This window comes from Clytia hemisphaerica, unplaced genomic scaffold, assembly GCF_902728285.1.
Source record: "Clytia hemisphaerica strain Z4C2 unplaced genomic scaffold, Clytia hemisphaerica genome assembly, whole genome shotgun sequence".
NCBI classification, from domain to species: Eukaryota; Metazoa; Cnidaria; class Hydrozoa; order Leptothecata; family Clytiidae; genus Clytia; species Clytia hemisphaerica.
This window is the reverse complement of record NW_027103595.1, coordinates 1,896,066-1,911,786: the sequence shown is the minus strand read 5'-3', so window position 1 is coordinate 1,911,786 and position 15,721 is coordinate 1,896,066. Positions and strand designations below refer to the sequence as shown.

Genomic DNA, 15,721 nt, shown 5'->3' with positions numbered 1-15,721 from the left:
AAGTAAGTCCAAAAATATTTCCTTGCTAAATGTTTTTAAAAGAATGAAGTATAGAAAATAGAAAAGTGGGCCCAAAACGCTAATTTGCACTCCTCCATGAAAAATTGCTCTCCTTCGCCTGGGTTTTTAGGACGAAATTGCTATTGAAGATTCTTCACTTTCCAGCCGCATTGGGAGGTGCAGCGCTTATTTCGAAACTTAAACCTTAGTTACGGCGCTTACAAGAGGATGGTATGGTGGCGCTTAATGGAGGAAATAAGGCGTTTAAGCTGCAAAAAATATTGTTGAAATAAGTTTTGAGCATTAATAACTACCTACTGAGACTTTCAAAACGAATGAATGCGGGATCTGAAAGACGTAATTTCGTAACTCAAACGTAGTAGTAGTAGTTTTAGTTTACATTTTCCGATCACAGCATATAGTAAAAGAATGACTTAATTTCGACGTACAATTAGTATCGAGGAACTGAAGTTTTCGTGACGGAGGAGTCGCAACCGTAGTTTTCGGGGACAGGAGAAAAATATTTCGATTTTTACACCATGTTTTGGACTGATTTTTTTATGAAAACTAAGTACCTCAAACACTACTTTTTATGGATATCTTTGCCTAAGTTCTCAGTTAAGTTCATTGGGGGAAATCAGGCATTACGCATGCCATCACCTTCGTTAAAGTTAGTACAAAAACTTGGCAAAACAACAAAGCTTTCACTTGTTTAAGGACTATGACGGTTGGATAAGTATACAACGGGGACGTGCGGGCAAGTGCCAAACGTATTTGAAACAGGGGTGTACTAGTAAATTTCTAAATTTGAAGATAGTTTAGCGCCGCAGGCTATTTTTGGAAAACTCTTCATGAAGAATATAGTTCAGGAAGAGTTACCGAAATAATACCTAGATTCCATAGGTAAAATACCGAAACGACGAAGTTTTATGGGTCTATTACCATCACTAGCAGCATTTTGAATATAAATACCGTACATATTTTACAAAATACCGAAATACCGAACAGAAAAAGGCCGATATCGTGTCACCGAAAACCCTGAAATTCGCATTCGCATTGTTCCATTTGGGTACTCTTTTGTACTTTTGTAGTGGGGGGGGGGGTCGTTTGCATTTTTTCAAAATTTTTACCCTCGATATCATTTTATAACAACCCCCAATTTTATGAAATTTTCCTGAAAAATAGCTAAAACCTTCATTTTCCTAGGGCTTTTTAGCAAAATCACCATCGCCATCTACAATTAAGCGCAAAAGAGTAGAATAACAACAGTGGGATCGCAGAAAACTTATATCATAAAAGTGCTTCTTCATCGCTCTATGAAACCCACCCATGCAAATGGTGATATTTTGAAGCTGGGGCATGCCCCACAAGCTTTTACAAGAGCTCGTCAACGGTAACACATTGATCTTGTTGTCCTAGATTACGTAGGATCTTCCCCACATTGATCAAGATATTGTAGAATTCATCAGCATCAGTCAGTGATGCAGGGAGTGAACGACCATTCCCGATGATTGTTGGAGAAGACAGTTTCAGTGATGAAATTTTCCGGCAGCCGGTCCAAGTTGGAACATTTTGAACCTCTGTGACTTTAAAAAACTCACTTAAGCACGATTTCAATGGATAATAACTAATTTTTAATGAAATTTAAGCAAAGATACTAAACTTTGGCCTAACACCCAGCGAAGGAGGGTGATTTATTCAGATTCTTTTTGCATATGTGTTGAAAAAATGATTCTAGGAGAAAACACAGGATTTCCAGCTTCGTAAATCAAAGGAAAACCTAAATAATGTTATATTTTCTTCAAAAACACCAAAAATCCCGTTTTTCAATGAAAACGCCAACGGAGGCGTGCAAAATAGTGTTTGGAGCCCTCTTTTCTATTTCCTATACTTCATTCGTTTATAAAGATTTAACAGGGAAATATTGTTGGACTTATTTCAGTTATTTTGAGACAATTTCAGTGGTTTATAGACTAGTTTTTGACGAATTTTAAGTAAAAATACTGAATTTTGGCTTACAAAATACCGAATTTGACTTAAAACCCCAGGGAAGGAGGGTCATTTTTCAGAATATTTTATCATTTTGTGTTGGATAAAAATGATTCTAAGAGAAAGAAAGGATTTCCAGTCGTAGATCAAAGGAAAAGCTAGAAAATGTTATATATTTTTCAAAAACACCAAAAATCTCGTTTTTTCATTAAAAACAGCAACGAGGGAGTGCAAAATAGCGTTTTAAGCCGATTTTTCTTTATTTTGTTATACTTTCTTAATCCTATATAGTATTTTTAGCAGGAAAGTATTTTTGGACTTATTTTTACATAATTTCAGTGGTTTATAGACTAGTTTTTGATGAATTTTAAGTAAAAATATTGAATTTTGACTTAAAATTACTGAATTTTGACTTAAAACCCCAGCGATGGAGGGTCATTTTTCGGAATATTTTAGCATTTTGTGTTGGATAAAAATGATTCTAAGAGAAAAATAGGATTTCCAGTCGTAGATCAAAGGGAAAGCCAGAAAGTGCTATATCTTCTTTAAAAACACGAAAAATCTCGTTTTTTCAATAAAACACCAACGGGGGAGTGCAAAATAGCGTTTTGAGCCGATTTTTCTTTATTTTGTTATAATTTCTTATTCTTATATAGTATTTTTAGCAGAAAAGTATTTTTAGACTTATTTTGACACAATTTCAGTGGTTTATAGACTAGTTTTTGACGAATTGTAAGTAAAAATACTGAATTTTGGCTTACAAAATACTGAATTTGACTTAAAACCCCAGGGAAGGAGGGTCATTTTTCAGAATATTTTATCATTTTGTGTTGGATAAAAATGACTCTAAGAGAAAGAAAGGATTTCCAGTCGTAGATCAAAGGAAAAGCTAGAAAATGTTATATATTTTTCAAAAACACCAAAAATCACGTTTTTTCATTAAAAACACCAACGATGGAGTGCAAAATAGCTTTTTGAGCTGATTTTTCCTTATTTTGTTATAATTTCTTATTATTTTATAGTATTTTTAGCAGGAAAGTATTTTTGGACTTATTTTGACATAATTTCAGTGGTTTATGACTAGTTTTTGACGAATTTTAAGAAAAAACATCGATTTTTCGCCAAAATCCTCCAAGATGGAGTGCAAAAAAAAAATTTTCGACATTTTTGAATTTTTTTCTATTAACCCATTCTATTGACAGCATTTTGCATAAAAAATGAAATTCTGAAACCTTTAACTTTGCTGACAGTAAGCAATTTTCTAAAACAGGTAAAATCGAAAAAACACCACGACGGAGTGCAAACTCCAGCCTCGTTTGCAATTTTGTCCAGGATAGACTTTTTAAGACCCGGGTTTCCATAATCAGCATAAAATTTCCGTTCCAACGATGTATAACAACCCCATTCACCTTCTGGGTTAAGCAAAATTGCTATTTTGTGATTCTGCTCCCAGACTAGGTCTACCATTTTGATGAAAATGTCCCTACCGCTAAATGAGTGCGCGTGAGCGGAGCGGAACTTGAAAGCCGGTAATTGATGTGCGCGCAAAAACGTTTCGAACGTTTTCAATGGAATGTTTACATTTGAAATTCGAATCCCAGACCAGAAAAACAAAACAGAAAAAAGATAAAAAAACAATCTGATGCGCGCATTATGTACAGTCTGTAGATTTATTTTTGACTTTTGCTTTTATAAGATATCTGGTCTGTAAATTTATCAAAACTTTTCCATCAGCTCTTCAGTCGAAGCTCAAAAAATACAAATATGAACACAAGGTAATAGGCCATGGCGCCAGTGCCACCAAAACGTTTCACTTTTTTTCAAAATGTCCGTGACCAAGCTTTTAGAATTGATTTTGGTCAATTTGAGGATGCTGATTCGGAATTTAAATGTTACCAAGCTTGAAAACCCGCAGTTTTTGCGTAATTTGTGATTTTTTGCGATTTAAGGCAAAATTGTAAGGCCTGAAAATTCATGATTTTGGGAGGTCTTCAAAATCAAAAAAGACATATGCCACGTGATAGAGCACCCTCGACTCCATGGCTTATCTAACCCCCTTTACGCTATTGATGATTCTGATGGACGCGTTGACGGGGGATATAACGATTCCTCCAATTATACGGTACTGGCCTCTTTAAGTCGCAGAATCGTTTATCGGCCCTGGCTCGCGAGGGTGCGTGATAGAGCTCTTCAAAGTCTCAACTTTTCTAGATCAAAAGTTATAGACGATTTTATGGTCAAAAATTGATTGAAAACAGGGAATTTCCCCACAATCTGCATAATTTATGCAAAATTATAGCACTTTTTGATCTGAAAATAATTATCTCAGTTTTTCCTGTATTTAGGCTTATTTTATTTGCTCTAAGCCAATGGACTAGTCCGAAGAGATAATTTTGTACAAGGAGTTTTAAGTCTTTTAGGGAGGCTCCCCTACAAACAATGCTAGTATCATCTGCAAAATGAAAAGTTTTGGAATTGGTTGCTTTTATGGAGATCATTTATATAAACTAAAAAAAGTAGAGTACCGATCCTTGAGGTACTCCATGTTTACATTCTTTATATGTTGATGATTTTTGATTAATTTTAGTGCCGTGTTTTCTATTGTTTAGATAGGATGTCAACAGACGGTTTGCAGTTCCTCTAATGCCATGATTTGCAAGTTTTTCAAGAAGTATAGAATGTTCTACTGTATCAAATGCCTTCTGTAGGTCAATGAAGACACCTATGGCAAATTCTCCGTTGTCAAGAGCGTCTCTGATTTCTTCGGTTAATACTATGATTGCATGATTTGTGCTGTGTTTTTTTCTGAAACCGAACTGATGTTTATAGAGGCTTTTTTTACTTTCAAGAAAACGATAAAGTCGGCAATGAATTATTTTTTCAAAAATTTTGTTCAGGTTTAGAAAGGAGGGAGATGGGCCTGTAGTTTCCAGTTAGTAGTTTGGAATCCTTTTTTGTGTAGTGGTTTTATAGAAGCAATTTTGAGGCAGTCAGGATATATTCCATTCAGAATAGAAATGTTAATTAAATTGGAAATGATCTGGCTTATGGCAGGAAATAAGATTTTTTTTAATTTTGTAGGAATACTGTTTGGTCCTGTGCCTTTGCCATCTTTTAGTTTGTGAACAAAAGTGAAAGAAAACAACCAGAAACACTCCAATCTCTTTAAAGAATTGAAGCTAGGTACCTGAAAAGATACAAAGGCCACACAGTATTAAAAAGTGAAATGCCAAAGCTGAAGAAAAGTTCTTTGTTTGTTTTAACATTTAAAGGCCCTTGCTGAAGGAACAACAACACTCCCTTTTGTAGAATCATAAAAAAGTAATGTCAGAAATATTCAATATGACCCCCAAAATGTACTGTATATACATAACTAGAATACCTTGAAATAATCTGCAACATATCTGTAGAACTGACAAAACAATTATCTGGAGCCAAAGTGATCAACGAATCCAGTGTGGTAAAAAATTATACACTCAGAAAAAGTATACATTTGTTATATTACTCAGAAAAAAAATGGTTCAAAGATAGTTATTATATTTACAAGTTCATAATGATGATTTAAGGTGTTGGAAATAATAATACCACCTAACTATCGGGGTGAGCTGGAGTTTTTACAAGATACTTCACTAATTGGTCATTTAAAGTGATAGAGATGACGCGTTCTTTAGAAAAATTAATAAGATTCTTTTATACATCTTAACGACCAACCAAATCAAATAAGAGCTTGTAAAAACTCCAGCTTGTCCCTAACTAAAATGTTTGAAGTATACATTTGTTATATCACTCAGAAAAAAAATGGTTCAAAGATAGTTATTATATTTTTTTGGAGGTGATTTCAACCTTCCAAAAGCAACTTGGCCTGAGGGCCTTCCAAAATCAGGATGTACTATCAACGACCGTCTTATTCTGAACTCTTTGAATCAGTTTTGCAACGAATTCTTCATGTCACAATATATCGATTTGCCAACACACAAGGACGGAAATACATTAGACCTTGTTTTCACTAACAACGAACAAATAATACACAGCTACACAACAGTACCTGCAAAGCACATCACCTCACGAAATTGTACTAGTATCAACAACTCTGAAAGTTCAAAACTCCTTTCTGGACGACGATCAACAAGAGCCACGCACAAAATTCAACACACTGAATTATTTTGCTGATGACATTGATTGGGAAACTATTAAAGATGATCTCAAATATGTCAACTGGCCAAGTGAGTTCGATACTGAAGACCCAGATGTTATTTTGGAAACCTTCAACAACATATGCTACAGAATATGCGAAAGCAGAGTTCCCGTGAAGGCCAAGACCACATCAAAAACGAAATCAAAAGCTGAGAGATACCGTCACTCTCTTACAAAAAGAAGAAGAAAAATTACAAAAAAACTTTTACACACCAACTCCAAATCCAAGAAAGACAAGATAAAAGATGAACTTTTACAAATTGAGAAAAAACTTCAAAAATCTTTTAATGAGTCAAAGCGTCACGTGGAAAGCAAAGTGATTGACTCAATTAAAAAGAATTCAAAATATTTCTTTACCTATGCAAAAAAGAAATCGAAAATTCGGTCTAATATCGGACCCCTATTGAATTGCAATGAAGAACTTACACAAAGAAGCAAAGAAATGGCTGATCTCTTAGCCGACCAATATGCTAAAGTGTTCAGTAAACCAAAGCAACCACAACCACAACCTAACCAAGACAAAACAAACATCAAGATTGATGAAATTAACATAACAGAAGACTCCATCGTTAAAGCAATAAATGAGCTGTCTCCATCATCTTCTGCAGGACCTGATGGATTTCCAGCTATGTTTCTCAAAAAATGCAAAGATGAGTTATCCGTTCCACTGTGTTTACTCTGGAAGAAAAGCCTAGAAATAGGTCTTGTCCCAACTGAACTGAAAAAATGCACCATAACACCAATTCACAAAGGAGGAAGCAGATCTCTGGCTGCCAACTACAGACCTGTTGCACTCACCTCGCATGTGATAAAAATTTTCGAGAAAATATTGAGAAATCATATTGTAAATCACATGAACAACAATGACTTTTTCAATCCAAACCAACATGGTTTCAGAAGTGGGAGATCCTGCCTTAGTCAGCTTCTCGAGCAACACGACCTCATTCTTGACATATTAGATGAGGGTTTGAATGCAGATGTTGTTTACCTTGATTTCTCAAAGGCTTTCGACAAAGTCGATCATGCAGTTGTACTTGGGAAATTAAAGCAATTGGGTATATCCGGACCAATCCACAGATGGATTGAATCATTCCTTACTGAAAGATATCAAACAGTAATAGTAAATGGTGTCAAGTCCAAAGCCCAGAAAGTAATTTCAGGAGTCCCTCAAGGCAGTGTATTGGGACCTCTTATATTTCTAATATTGATTGGTGACATTGATGAAAAAGTACTGTACTGTATATTGAAATCATTTGCTGATGATACACGTGCCACCAAATCAATCAAAAACACAAAGGATGTTGAAATTCTTCAAAAAGAACTAGAAAAAGTCTATGACTGGACTGAAGAAAACAACATGAAACTAAATGACACAAAGTTTGAACTTCTACGCTATGGTCCAGATGAAAAAAATAAAAAACCAAACTCACTACAAATCCCCTTCAGGAGAAAATATCGAAAGGAAGAAATTTGTGAAGGACCTGGGAGTACTAATGTCAGATGATGCTGTCTTTACACATCAAATAAATTCAGTCATTGAGAAAGCAAAAAACTTGATTTCCTGGATTCTGCGGACTTTCTCTTCGCGTTTACCCCAACTAATGATTACTCTTTACAAATCATTGGTTATTCCAGTCATTGAATATTGCTCAGTCCTATGGAGTCCAAGTGCTGTCAGTTCTACCCAAAGATTAGAAGAAATCCAAAAATCATTTCTCAAAAGAATAACTGGCACTCCAAAAAACTATTGGGATTGTCTGAAAAAGCTAAAACTTTACTCACTTCAAAGAAGAAGGGAGAGATATCGGATCCTGTATACATGGAAAATAGCTGAAAATCTGGTTCCAAACATCAACAATAAATTTCAATTCAAGGAACTCCCAAGATTGGGAAGGATGTGTGTTCGCACCCATAGTTCAAAACTACATGATAGCACGCTTGTTGTGCAAGGTGCTAAATTATTCAATTCAATGCCCAAGAGTATTAGAGATATGAAGAATGTTACAGTCGAAAAGTTCAAAAACTCTCTAGACAGACACCTCAGTTCGATCCCAGACGAGCCACAGATTCATGGTTACACAGGGTGCAGGAGAGCCGACTCTAACTCCATTCTTGACATGAAAACTGTTTAGCTGCTGACATCCTTCCTTATTCAGGTTTGATGGATGCAGCATTGTGGTGTGAAGCAGAAAGTTTCTTGCCAGAGCATGAAGCTCGAAGACAACCAAAAGTAACCAAAAGTAAAGTAAGTATATTTACAAGTTCATAATGATGATTTAAGGTGTTGGAAATAATAATACCACCTAACTATTTAGGTTAAAAATTGTAACAGAAAAAAAGTAAATGATTAATAATGTTTTACATACTGCGATGGGTTCTTCCAGAAAAACCGTTCATAGGGGGTGGAAGATATATTGTCCACCCCTGTCCAGGGGTATGGAAAAAATCATGAAAAACTGCCATGTCCATGGGGTGAATTTGCAAAGTCCAGAGGTAGATCATTGAAAAAATAATATAGCCTCCACCCCCCATGAACAAATTTTTTTTTGGAAGAGCCCAATGTTGAAAAGGATATGATTTTTAAAAATCGAGCCTATAATTATTATGAACCATCACTACGGTACAACCTAGGCTTTTGGGCATCTCCCAACAGATTCGCACTCCTTATAATATCTGCGGTTTTGTAGAGGTCTACGATTCAGACTAGGTACGACCACTTGGTAAGTTGTGTAAACTTCAGGTTTTACCCAGCGAGCCATTTGGAGTGAATGGACTAATATTCTGGAAACCTAAAATGTTATTTAATTGGGGAGAAAAACATTTTTTATGATTTGATTTGATCTGTTGTAAAGTTGTTGTAATGTACACAAGTATGGTCTGCAAAAAAGTCTCATGTCTCTATGGTTTGTTATCGGTTAAGTACCTAAGAAGTGAAATACATTTCGACAGCAATTTACAAGGATAGACCTACTGAACCAACTGATTTGAACAATTTTGGTGGCTAGATTATAAGATATTTGGGTACGAAGGTCACCACACGTTTTTTTATAAGAGAAATCTATATAAGAACATAAAGCTTCGATAGCCAAAATTTTAAGAACAAGTTAAGAACATTTTAAGGCTTTCTGCAGCTTTCTGGGCTTTAAAACACCAAATTTCTTAGGAAAATGGACGAAAATACTCCTAAAATGGCGAAACTAAGAACATGTTAAGAACATTTTCAAGCTTTAAACTCAAAAAGCTGGATGTTCTAATAAAAATTGGTGTGATCTTTTCATAGAGTCGACACAATATTTTTGTTGTGTTAGCTAAATCTTAGCACTGAAGGTCTCATATTCTAACATCTCTAAAAAGAGGAAAGAAAAGGCAGACAGAACCCTAAAACGATACTCAAAAGAAAAGTAAAGAAAAAAATCAACCTCGTACCTGTGTATCCCAGGCATTACTTATGGACGCCAGAGAATTATCTAGTTAATATAGTTAAAGCATAAAAAAAGCTGATAATGCGCAGGAAACGAGGTTGGAAAAGAATAAATAAAAGACCTTAAAACAACAAAAACGATTAAAAAGTATTAAGTTATATATTCATTCTATAAGTACGCTTTGAATGGGAGTTCGAATTTTTTCACATCTCCAGCATTTTCACGGTCAAACTCAATGTTAATCCTCGTCTTTTGGAATTCTCTTAACATTTTGTAATAATGGTACACAGGAAAGAATGAAGTTTGAAGGACTGCATCGTTGGTTAAGTCTTCGAGACCATGAATCCTTAAATAAGAATGAAGAAATAATTTTTTACAGTTACCCCCAAAACGCAGTGGCAGCGGCGAGCGTGCGCAATGAATTACCAACCTTGCAGGGAGTTTTTCGCAGTCCAGGTCAATGATAACACAATACCCGGCTCGCACCCAGTTTTTATTTTAAGAAGATGAATGATATTCACACCAATGAGAAATTCAATGGAAACCTCTCTGTTGTGTGAGACTGGTGACGGTGTTCAGTCATTGTCTATGATTATATAGTTGAATCTCGCTAATTCGAACTCAAACCGGGATTCTTATTTGTCCGAATTACAGAGAGATTCGAATTATAGGACGTATTTCAAAAGTGGACTTCTTGATGAGGATTGGAAACAAGTTCGAATTATAGAAACATTCGAATTATAGAAAGTATTTGAAAAGGGCTTCTTCTTGACGGAGACAGGAAACAAGTTCGAATTATAGAAACATTCGAATTATAGAAAGTATTTCAAAAGGGCTTCTCCTTGATGGGGACAGGAAACAAGTTCGAATTATAGAAACATTCGAATAATAGAAAGTATTTCAAAAGGGCTTCTCCTTGATGGGGACAGGAAACAAGTTCGAATTATAGAAACATTCGAATAATAGAAAGTATTTCAAAAGGGCTTCTCCTTGATGGGGACAGGAAACAAGTTCGAATTATAGAAACATTCGAATTATAGAAAGTATTTGAAAAGGGCTTCTTCTTGACGGAGACAGGAAACAAGTTCGAATTATAGAAACATTCGAATTATAGAAAGTATTTCAAAAGGGCTTCTTCTTGACGGAGACAGGAAACAAGTTCGAATTATAGAAACATTCGAATTATAGAAAGTATTTGAAAAGGGCTTCTTCTTGACGGAGACAGGAAACAAGTTCGAATTATAGAAACATTCGAATTATAGAAAGTATTTCAAAAGGGCTTCTCCTTGATGGGGACAGGAAACAAGTTCGAATTATAGAAACATTCGAATAATAGAAAGTATTTCAAAAGGGCTTCTCCTTGATGGGGACAGGAAACAAGTTCGAATTATAGAAACATTCGAATTATAGAAAGTATTTCAAAAGGGCTTCTTCTTGACGGAGACAGGAAACAAGTTCGAATTATAGAAACATTCGAATTATAGAAAGTATTTCAAAAGGGCTTCTCCTTGATGGGGACAGGAAACAAGTTCGAATTATAGAAACATTCGAATAATAGAAAGTATTTCAAAAGGGCTTCTCCTTGATGGGGACAGGAAACAAGTTTGAGTTATAGAAACATTCGAATAATAGAAAGTATTTCAAAAGGGCTTCTCCTTGATGGGGACAGGAAACAAGTTTGAATTATAGAAACATTCAAATTATAGAAAGTATTTCAAGAGGGCTTCTTCTTGATGGGGACAGGAAACAAGTTCGAATTATAGAAACATTCGAATAATAGAAAGTATTTCAAAAGGGCTTCTTTTTGATGGGGACAGGAAACAAGTTCGAGTTATAGAATAATTCGAATTATAGAAAGTATTTCAAAAGGGCTTCTTCTTGATGGGGACAGGAAACAAGTTCGAATTATAGAAACATTCGAATAATAGAAAGTATTTCAAAAGGGCTTCTTCTTGATGGAGGCAGGAAACAAGTTCGAGTTATAGAATAATTCGAATAATAGAAAGTATTTCAAAAGGGCTTCTCCTTGATGGGGACAGGAAACAAGTTTGAGTTATAGAATAATTCGAATAATAGAAAGTATTTCAAAAGGGCTTCTTCTTGATGGAGACAGGAAACAAGTTCGAGTTATAGAATAATTCGAATAATAGAAAGTATTTCAAAAGGGCTTCTTCTTGATGGAGACAGGAGACAAGTTCGAGTTATAGAAACATTCGAATAATAGAAGTTCGAATAATCGGGAGTTTACTGCACTTACTTAAAGCCTGTGTCATGTTGCAACCAAAAGATCGGTTTCGGTTTCTCAACGCTCAAATCGAACGTAGCCTGGAAGGTAAAGCTTCCTCGGTAGTTCACCAAATCCAACATTTCACATGTCAAACTGCAAAGAAAAAAGAAAACATTTCGAGTCGAACAGATAAATGAAAGTAAAATAAAATTCTGTGAAAAAATATTGTATCTATATATACCAGAAAAAAAGATTACGCTATTTGTTGCTGATACCATGGAGGTAATAAAGATAGATAGAGAGTCAATGCCTTTTGTTCTATTCTGATTTATCATCGGAAGCAAACAGCTCTTTGGTTGCTTTGGGAATAAGATGATTAATTTTGGGTATACTCGTGGGAATATTTAAGTTCTTAAAAAACTGAATAAAAAGATGTTGGATTTTTAACAACTCTATTGTGAGATAATAACTTTGTTGATCAAAATAAGAAAAAGGTTGCCGTAACAAGAACAAAATCCTATTTTTCTAAGGGTCCCCTCTCATAAAATCATCGATAAATTTCAAAAAGAATTCTATATTACGATTAGGTAACCTTTTAATTAATCATCCATCAGAATTTGAAAACCCCCTCCCTTTTAGACGTAAAGATTTATAATGAAGAAATTTTCAAGGAAAATGTGCTGAAACTCTCAAAATTAGCACTATGTTCGCCCAAAAATACATCGATATGAAATCATAGAACTTTTGTAACCTGACTTTGAGAAAATTATTTTTGTATCGCGTTCGAACAAGAACTTTTTGCATCATAAGTTTATTTCAATCAGGATAACATTCTCACTTCTGTTCTTATAAATTTACATTTCGGATTTTTTTGCTTCCAATGATGGTACATCAAAGAAAAGCCGCTTTGAATAGATTTATAAAAGATTTCAACGATCATTTAGGTCATTACCGAGACGTTTTCTCTCCATCTGTATCTTTATTACCTTCATGCTGATACTATGGCATTTAATTCTGAACCTAAAGGTCTGTCTCCACTTTGCGCGAAAATGAGCAAAAATTTTTTGTCAATCCTTTTTGCCTGCAGAAAAGATTGCGTCATTTAAAAGAGTTTTAAGCGAAAAAAAAACTAAAAGTTGAAGGCAGTTCAATTGAATTCAATTGAATTGCCTTATTTTTTAACCGACCGCAATGAACTTACAAAAACATTATAAAGTTTTCGCTTATGTCGCGCGAAAGTGGAGACCAGACTGCACCGACCTTTATATATACCCTAGACCAAGTTTCTCAATCCCGGCCAAGCAAAATCTTTGATCGGAGTTTTTTGAAAAGTGATATCCTAATGGCGGCACAACTCAATAGCGGTGTAAATGCATCGAGAGTGCTAGATCTACTTTTCTCGAAAACTTTTGATGATGTAGCGCCGTTAGACGTTAATTTTTAACACTGCAATGGCTTCTTTACGGGTACCAATTCAAAAAAAAACCTTCGATCAAAGATGGCGGATATAACTTTCTCCAGGGATATATAAAGGCCAGTGGTTACACGTTATCCTTTTGAAAAGAAAGAAAGGTACAAGGAAGTAACCTATGGTCGGTGAAGTTTACTTCTCCTTGGCTTCGGCGAACAACTTCGTACAAGTCCATGATGAATGGTTGCCAGAATGAGAACAATCTCTTCAATTCTGATATCAACTAAAAACGAGAGCGTTGATATATTTTCATATATTATTCATCTTTTAGTAGATTTTTCTCAAAGAGGCGCCACTTTAATTGAACCCTAATTCTCTAATCCACTGAATCCATGTTAAGAAATAAAGAACTAACTATAATTTGCTACATGTTTTTTCATGCTAACGCAACCTAAGCCTTAGGGCAAAGTAGTCTATTGTAGATTTTATCACTTTTGATTTATCATCAAATGGACTGTTCCATTAAATTTCCATACAGGGGAGTGGACGAACCTTTACAAGGCAAAAAAATATTCTTAGAAATGTGTGGATACCCCCTGGGAAATGGCAAAACTTGCATTAGAACCCTAGAAATTTTTTTTTCATGCCTTAAAAGTGAGGGTGAACGAACTAAAATCGGTCTTTTACTCCCTGAAAATTTTAGTACAACCTCTTACCTCCTTGGAAAAATGAAAAAATACTCTTTTATACTCCCTTGAAGTTCTTCTCCTGTGACCCCCAAGAAATGTACGTCCGCCGGGAGATATATCCTGGGGCTTCACCGGAGAAGAATTACAGGGGAGTATAAAAGAGTATTTTTTCATTTTATTAAGGGGTAAAAGGTTATATTAAAATTTCCAGGGGGTAAAAGACTGATTTTAGTTCGTTCACCCTCACTTGAAAGGTATGAGAAAGATGGATATAAAATGGAATGACCCAATGAAAACTTACGTTTGACACTTCAGTCATATCTGTGTATTTTTCGCTTAACTTTTGGTTGGATATAGATTGTTCTACACAAGAGTAATACCATTCATCCTGGGCGGTTAAACTCTGTGCACCTTGCTTGAACTGTTTTGTGTTGTCTATTGTGAAAGAGAAAGAGAGAGAGAGTGGAATATGGAAGCATTTTGGTGATAGGTGAGACGGATATAAAACTTGTTCACATTGAAAATTTGTGGGTTGTTACTAAAAGGAGGAACAAGAAGTAACGAGAAGTAACAAAAGTAACAAAAGTAACGAGTAACGAGAAGTAACGAGAAGAAACGAGTAGGTAACGAGAAGTAACGAGTAGGTAACGAGTGCTTAAATAGAAGCAACGAGAACTAGACCTATAAGTAACGAATATTATAGTCGTGAAATTGACGCTCCATTGTCTTGCTTTTGCCACCAGTCAATTGTTTTAAGGTCTATGACGTCATTGCTAGGTTTACTATTTGGGCACCTATCTCGTGATTGGCTTGTCTGTTTCCTTTCAATTTGGTATGTGACACCTTGACAATAATGCCTTGAAATTAACCTAATCAGTTTTTGTCAATTTTGGTGATGACGTCATCATTTGGGCCCTTTTTGGTACTGGAATCCGGGCACCTATATCTCGTAACTGGCTTGTCTGTTTCCATTCAAATTTGTCATGTGACACCTTGACAATATTGCCTTGAAATTAACCTAATCAGTTCTTGTCAATTTTGGTGATGACGTCATAATTTAGGCCTTTTTGGTACTAGAATCCGGGTACCTATATCTCGTGATCGGCTTGTCTGTTTACTTTCAAATTTGGCATGTGACACCTTGACAATAATGCCTCAGTTATCATTTGGGTCCTTTATGGTACTGAAATGACAATTATATTTCTCGAGCACCACTTTGTTTTTAGAACAGAAAGAGCACACATAAAAGTGCATCTATAGGAAGGTTGATACAGTAAGAAGATTATCCTTTGAAATCAGGAATACTTTTGGTAAAACAACTTGCAATTTGACTAGATGAAAAAGTACAAAGGTAACAGAAACTGTAAAATAAATACTAATCTACTACTTTAATCTTAGTAACTTAATCTTAGTTATCATTATGAAATAGCTTTTGATTATTTGAGTTTTCTTTTGAGATTTCCAGACGTTAAAAGATAAGAAGTCGAAAAATTGGTAAAACAAAACCAACCATCCCACTCAACAATAAAATGGCTTTTCGGATTAGTTTTATCGGAGCTTGGTGAAAAAGAGTTAACGGAAGAATGAGTGTTCTTCTTAAAGGAGAAAACTCATTCTTTCGTAAACTTTATTCCCTCAAAGATGACCCTGTTCTTGAAGATCTGTGTTACTGTTCTTGTTCTGTTCGTAGTGGCCCTTTGTGGAAACAATTCTTGAGCTGTCTAAAAGCTCAAGGATTTTTCAGAGCCAGCTTCTTAAAGCATTCTTTATAATTATTAAGAAGGGGATA

General features: G+C 35.1%; 1 protein-coding gene across 1 annotated transcript in view; it reads right to left on the bottom strand.

Moving 5' to 3' along the window:
• Positions 1-9,745: 9,745 nt before the first annotated feature.
• The window catches only part of LOC136801674 (mucin-3A-like), a 32,543-nt gene continuing 26,567 nt past the window's right edge, over positions 9,746-15,721 (bottom strand). Inside the window, exons 15-18 of the mRNA XM_067058321.1 lie at positions 14,234-14,367; positions 13,420-13,526; positions 11,863-11,985; positions 9,746-9,951 (exon numbers count right to left, since the gene is read on the bottom strand). Coding sequence (XP_066914422.1) covers positions 9,774-9,951; positions 11,863-11,985; positions 13,420-13,526; positions 14,234-14,367 — 542 coding nt within the window. The 3' untranslated portion in view covers positions 9,746-9,773. The remainder of the gene's footprint in view (positions 9,952-11,862; positions 11,986-13,419; positions 13,527-14,233; positions 14,368-15,721) is intronic.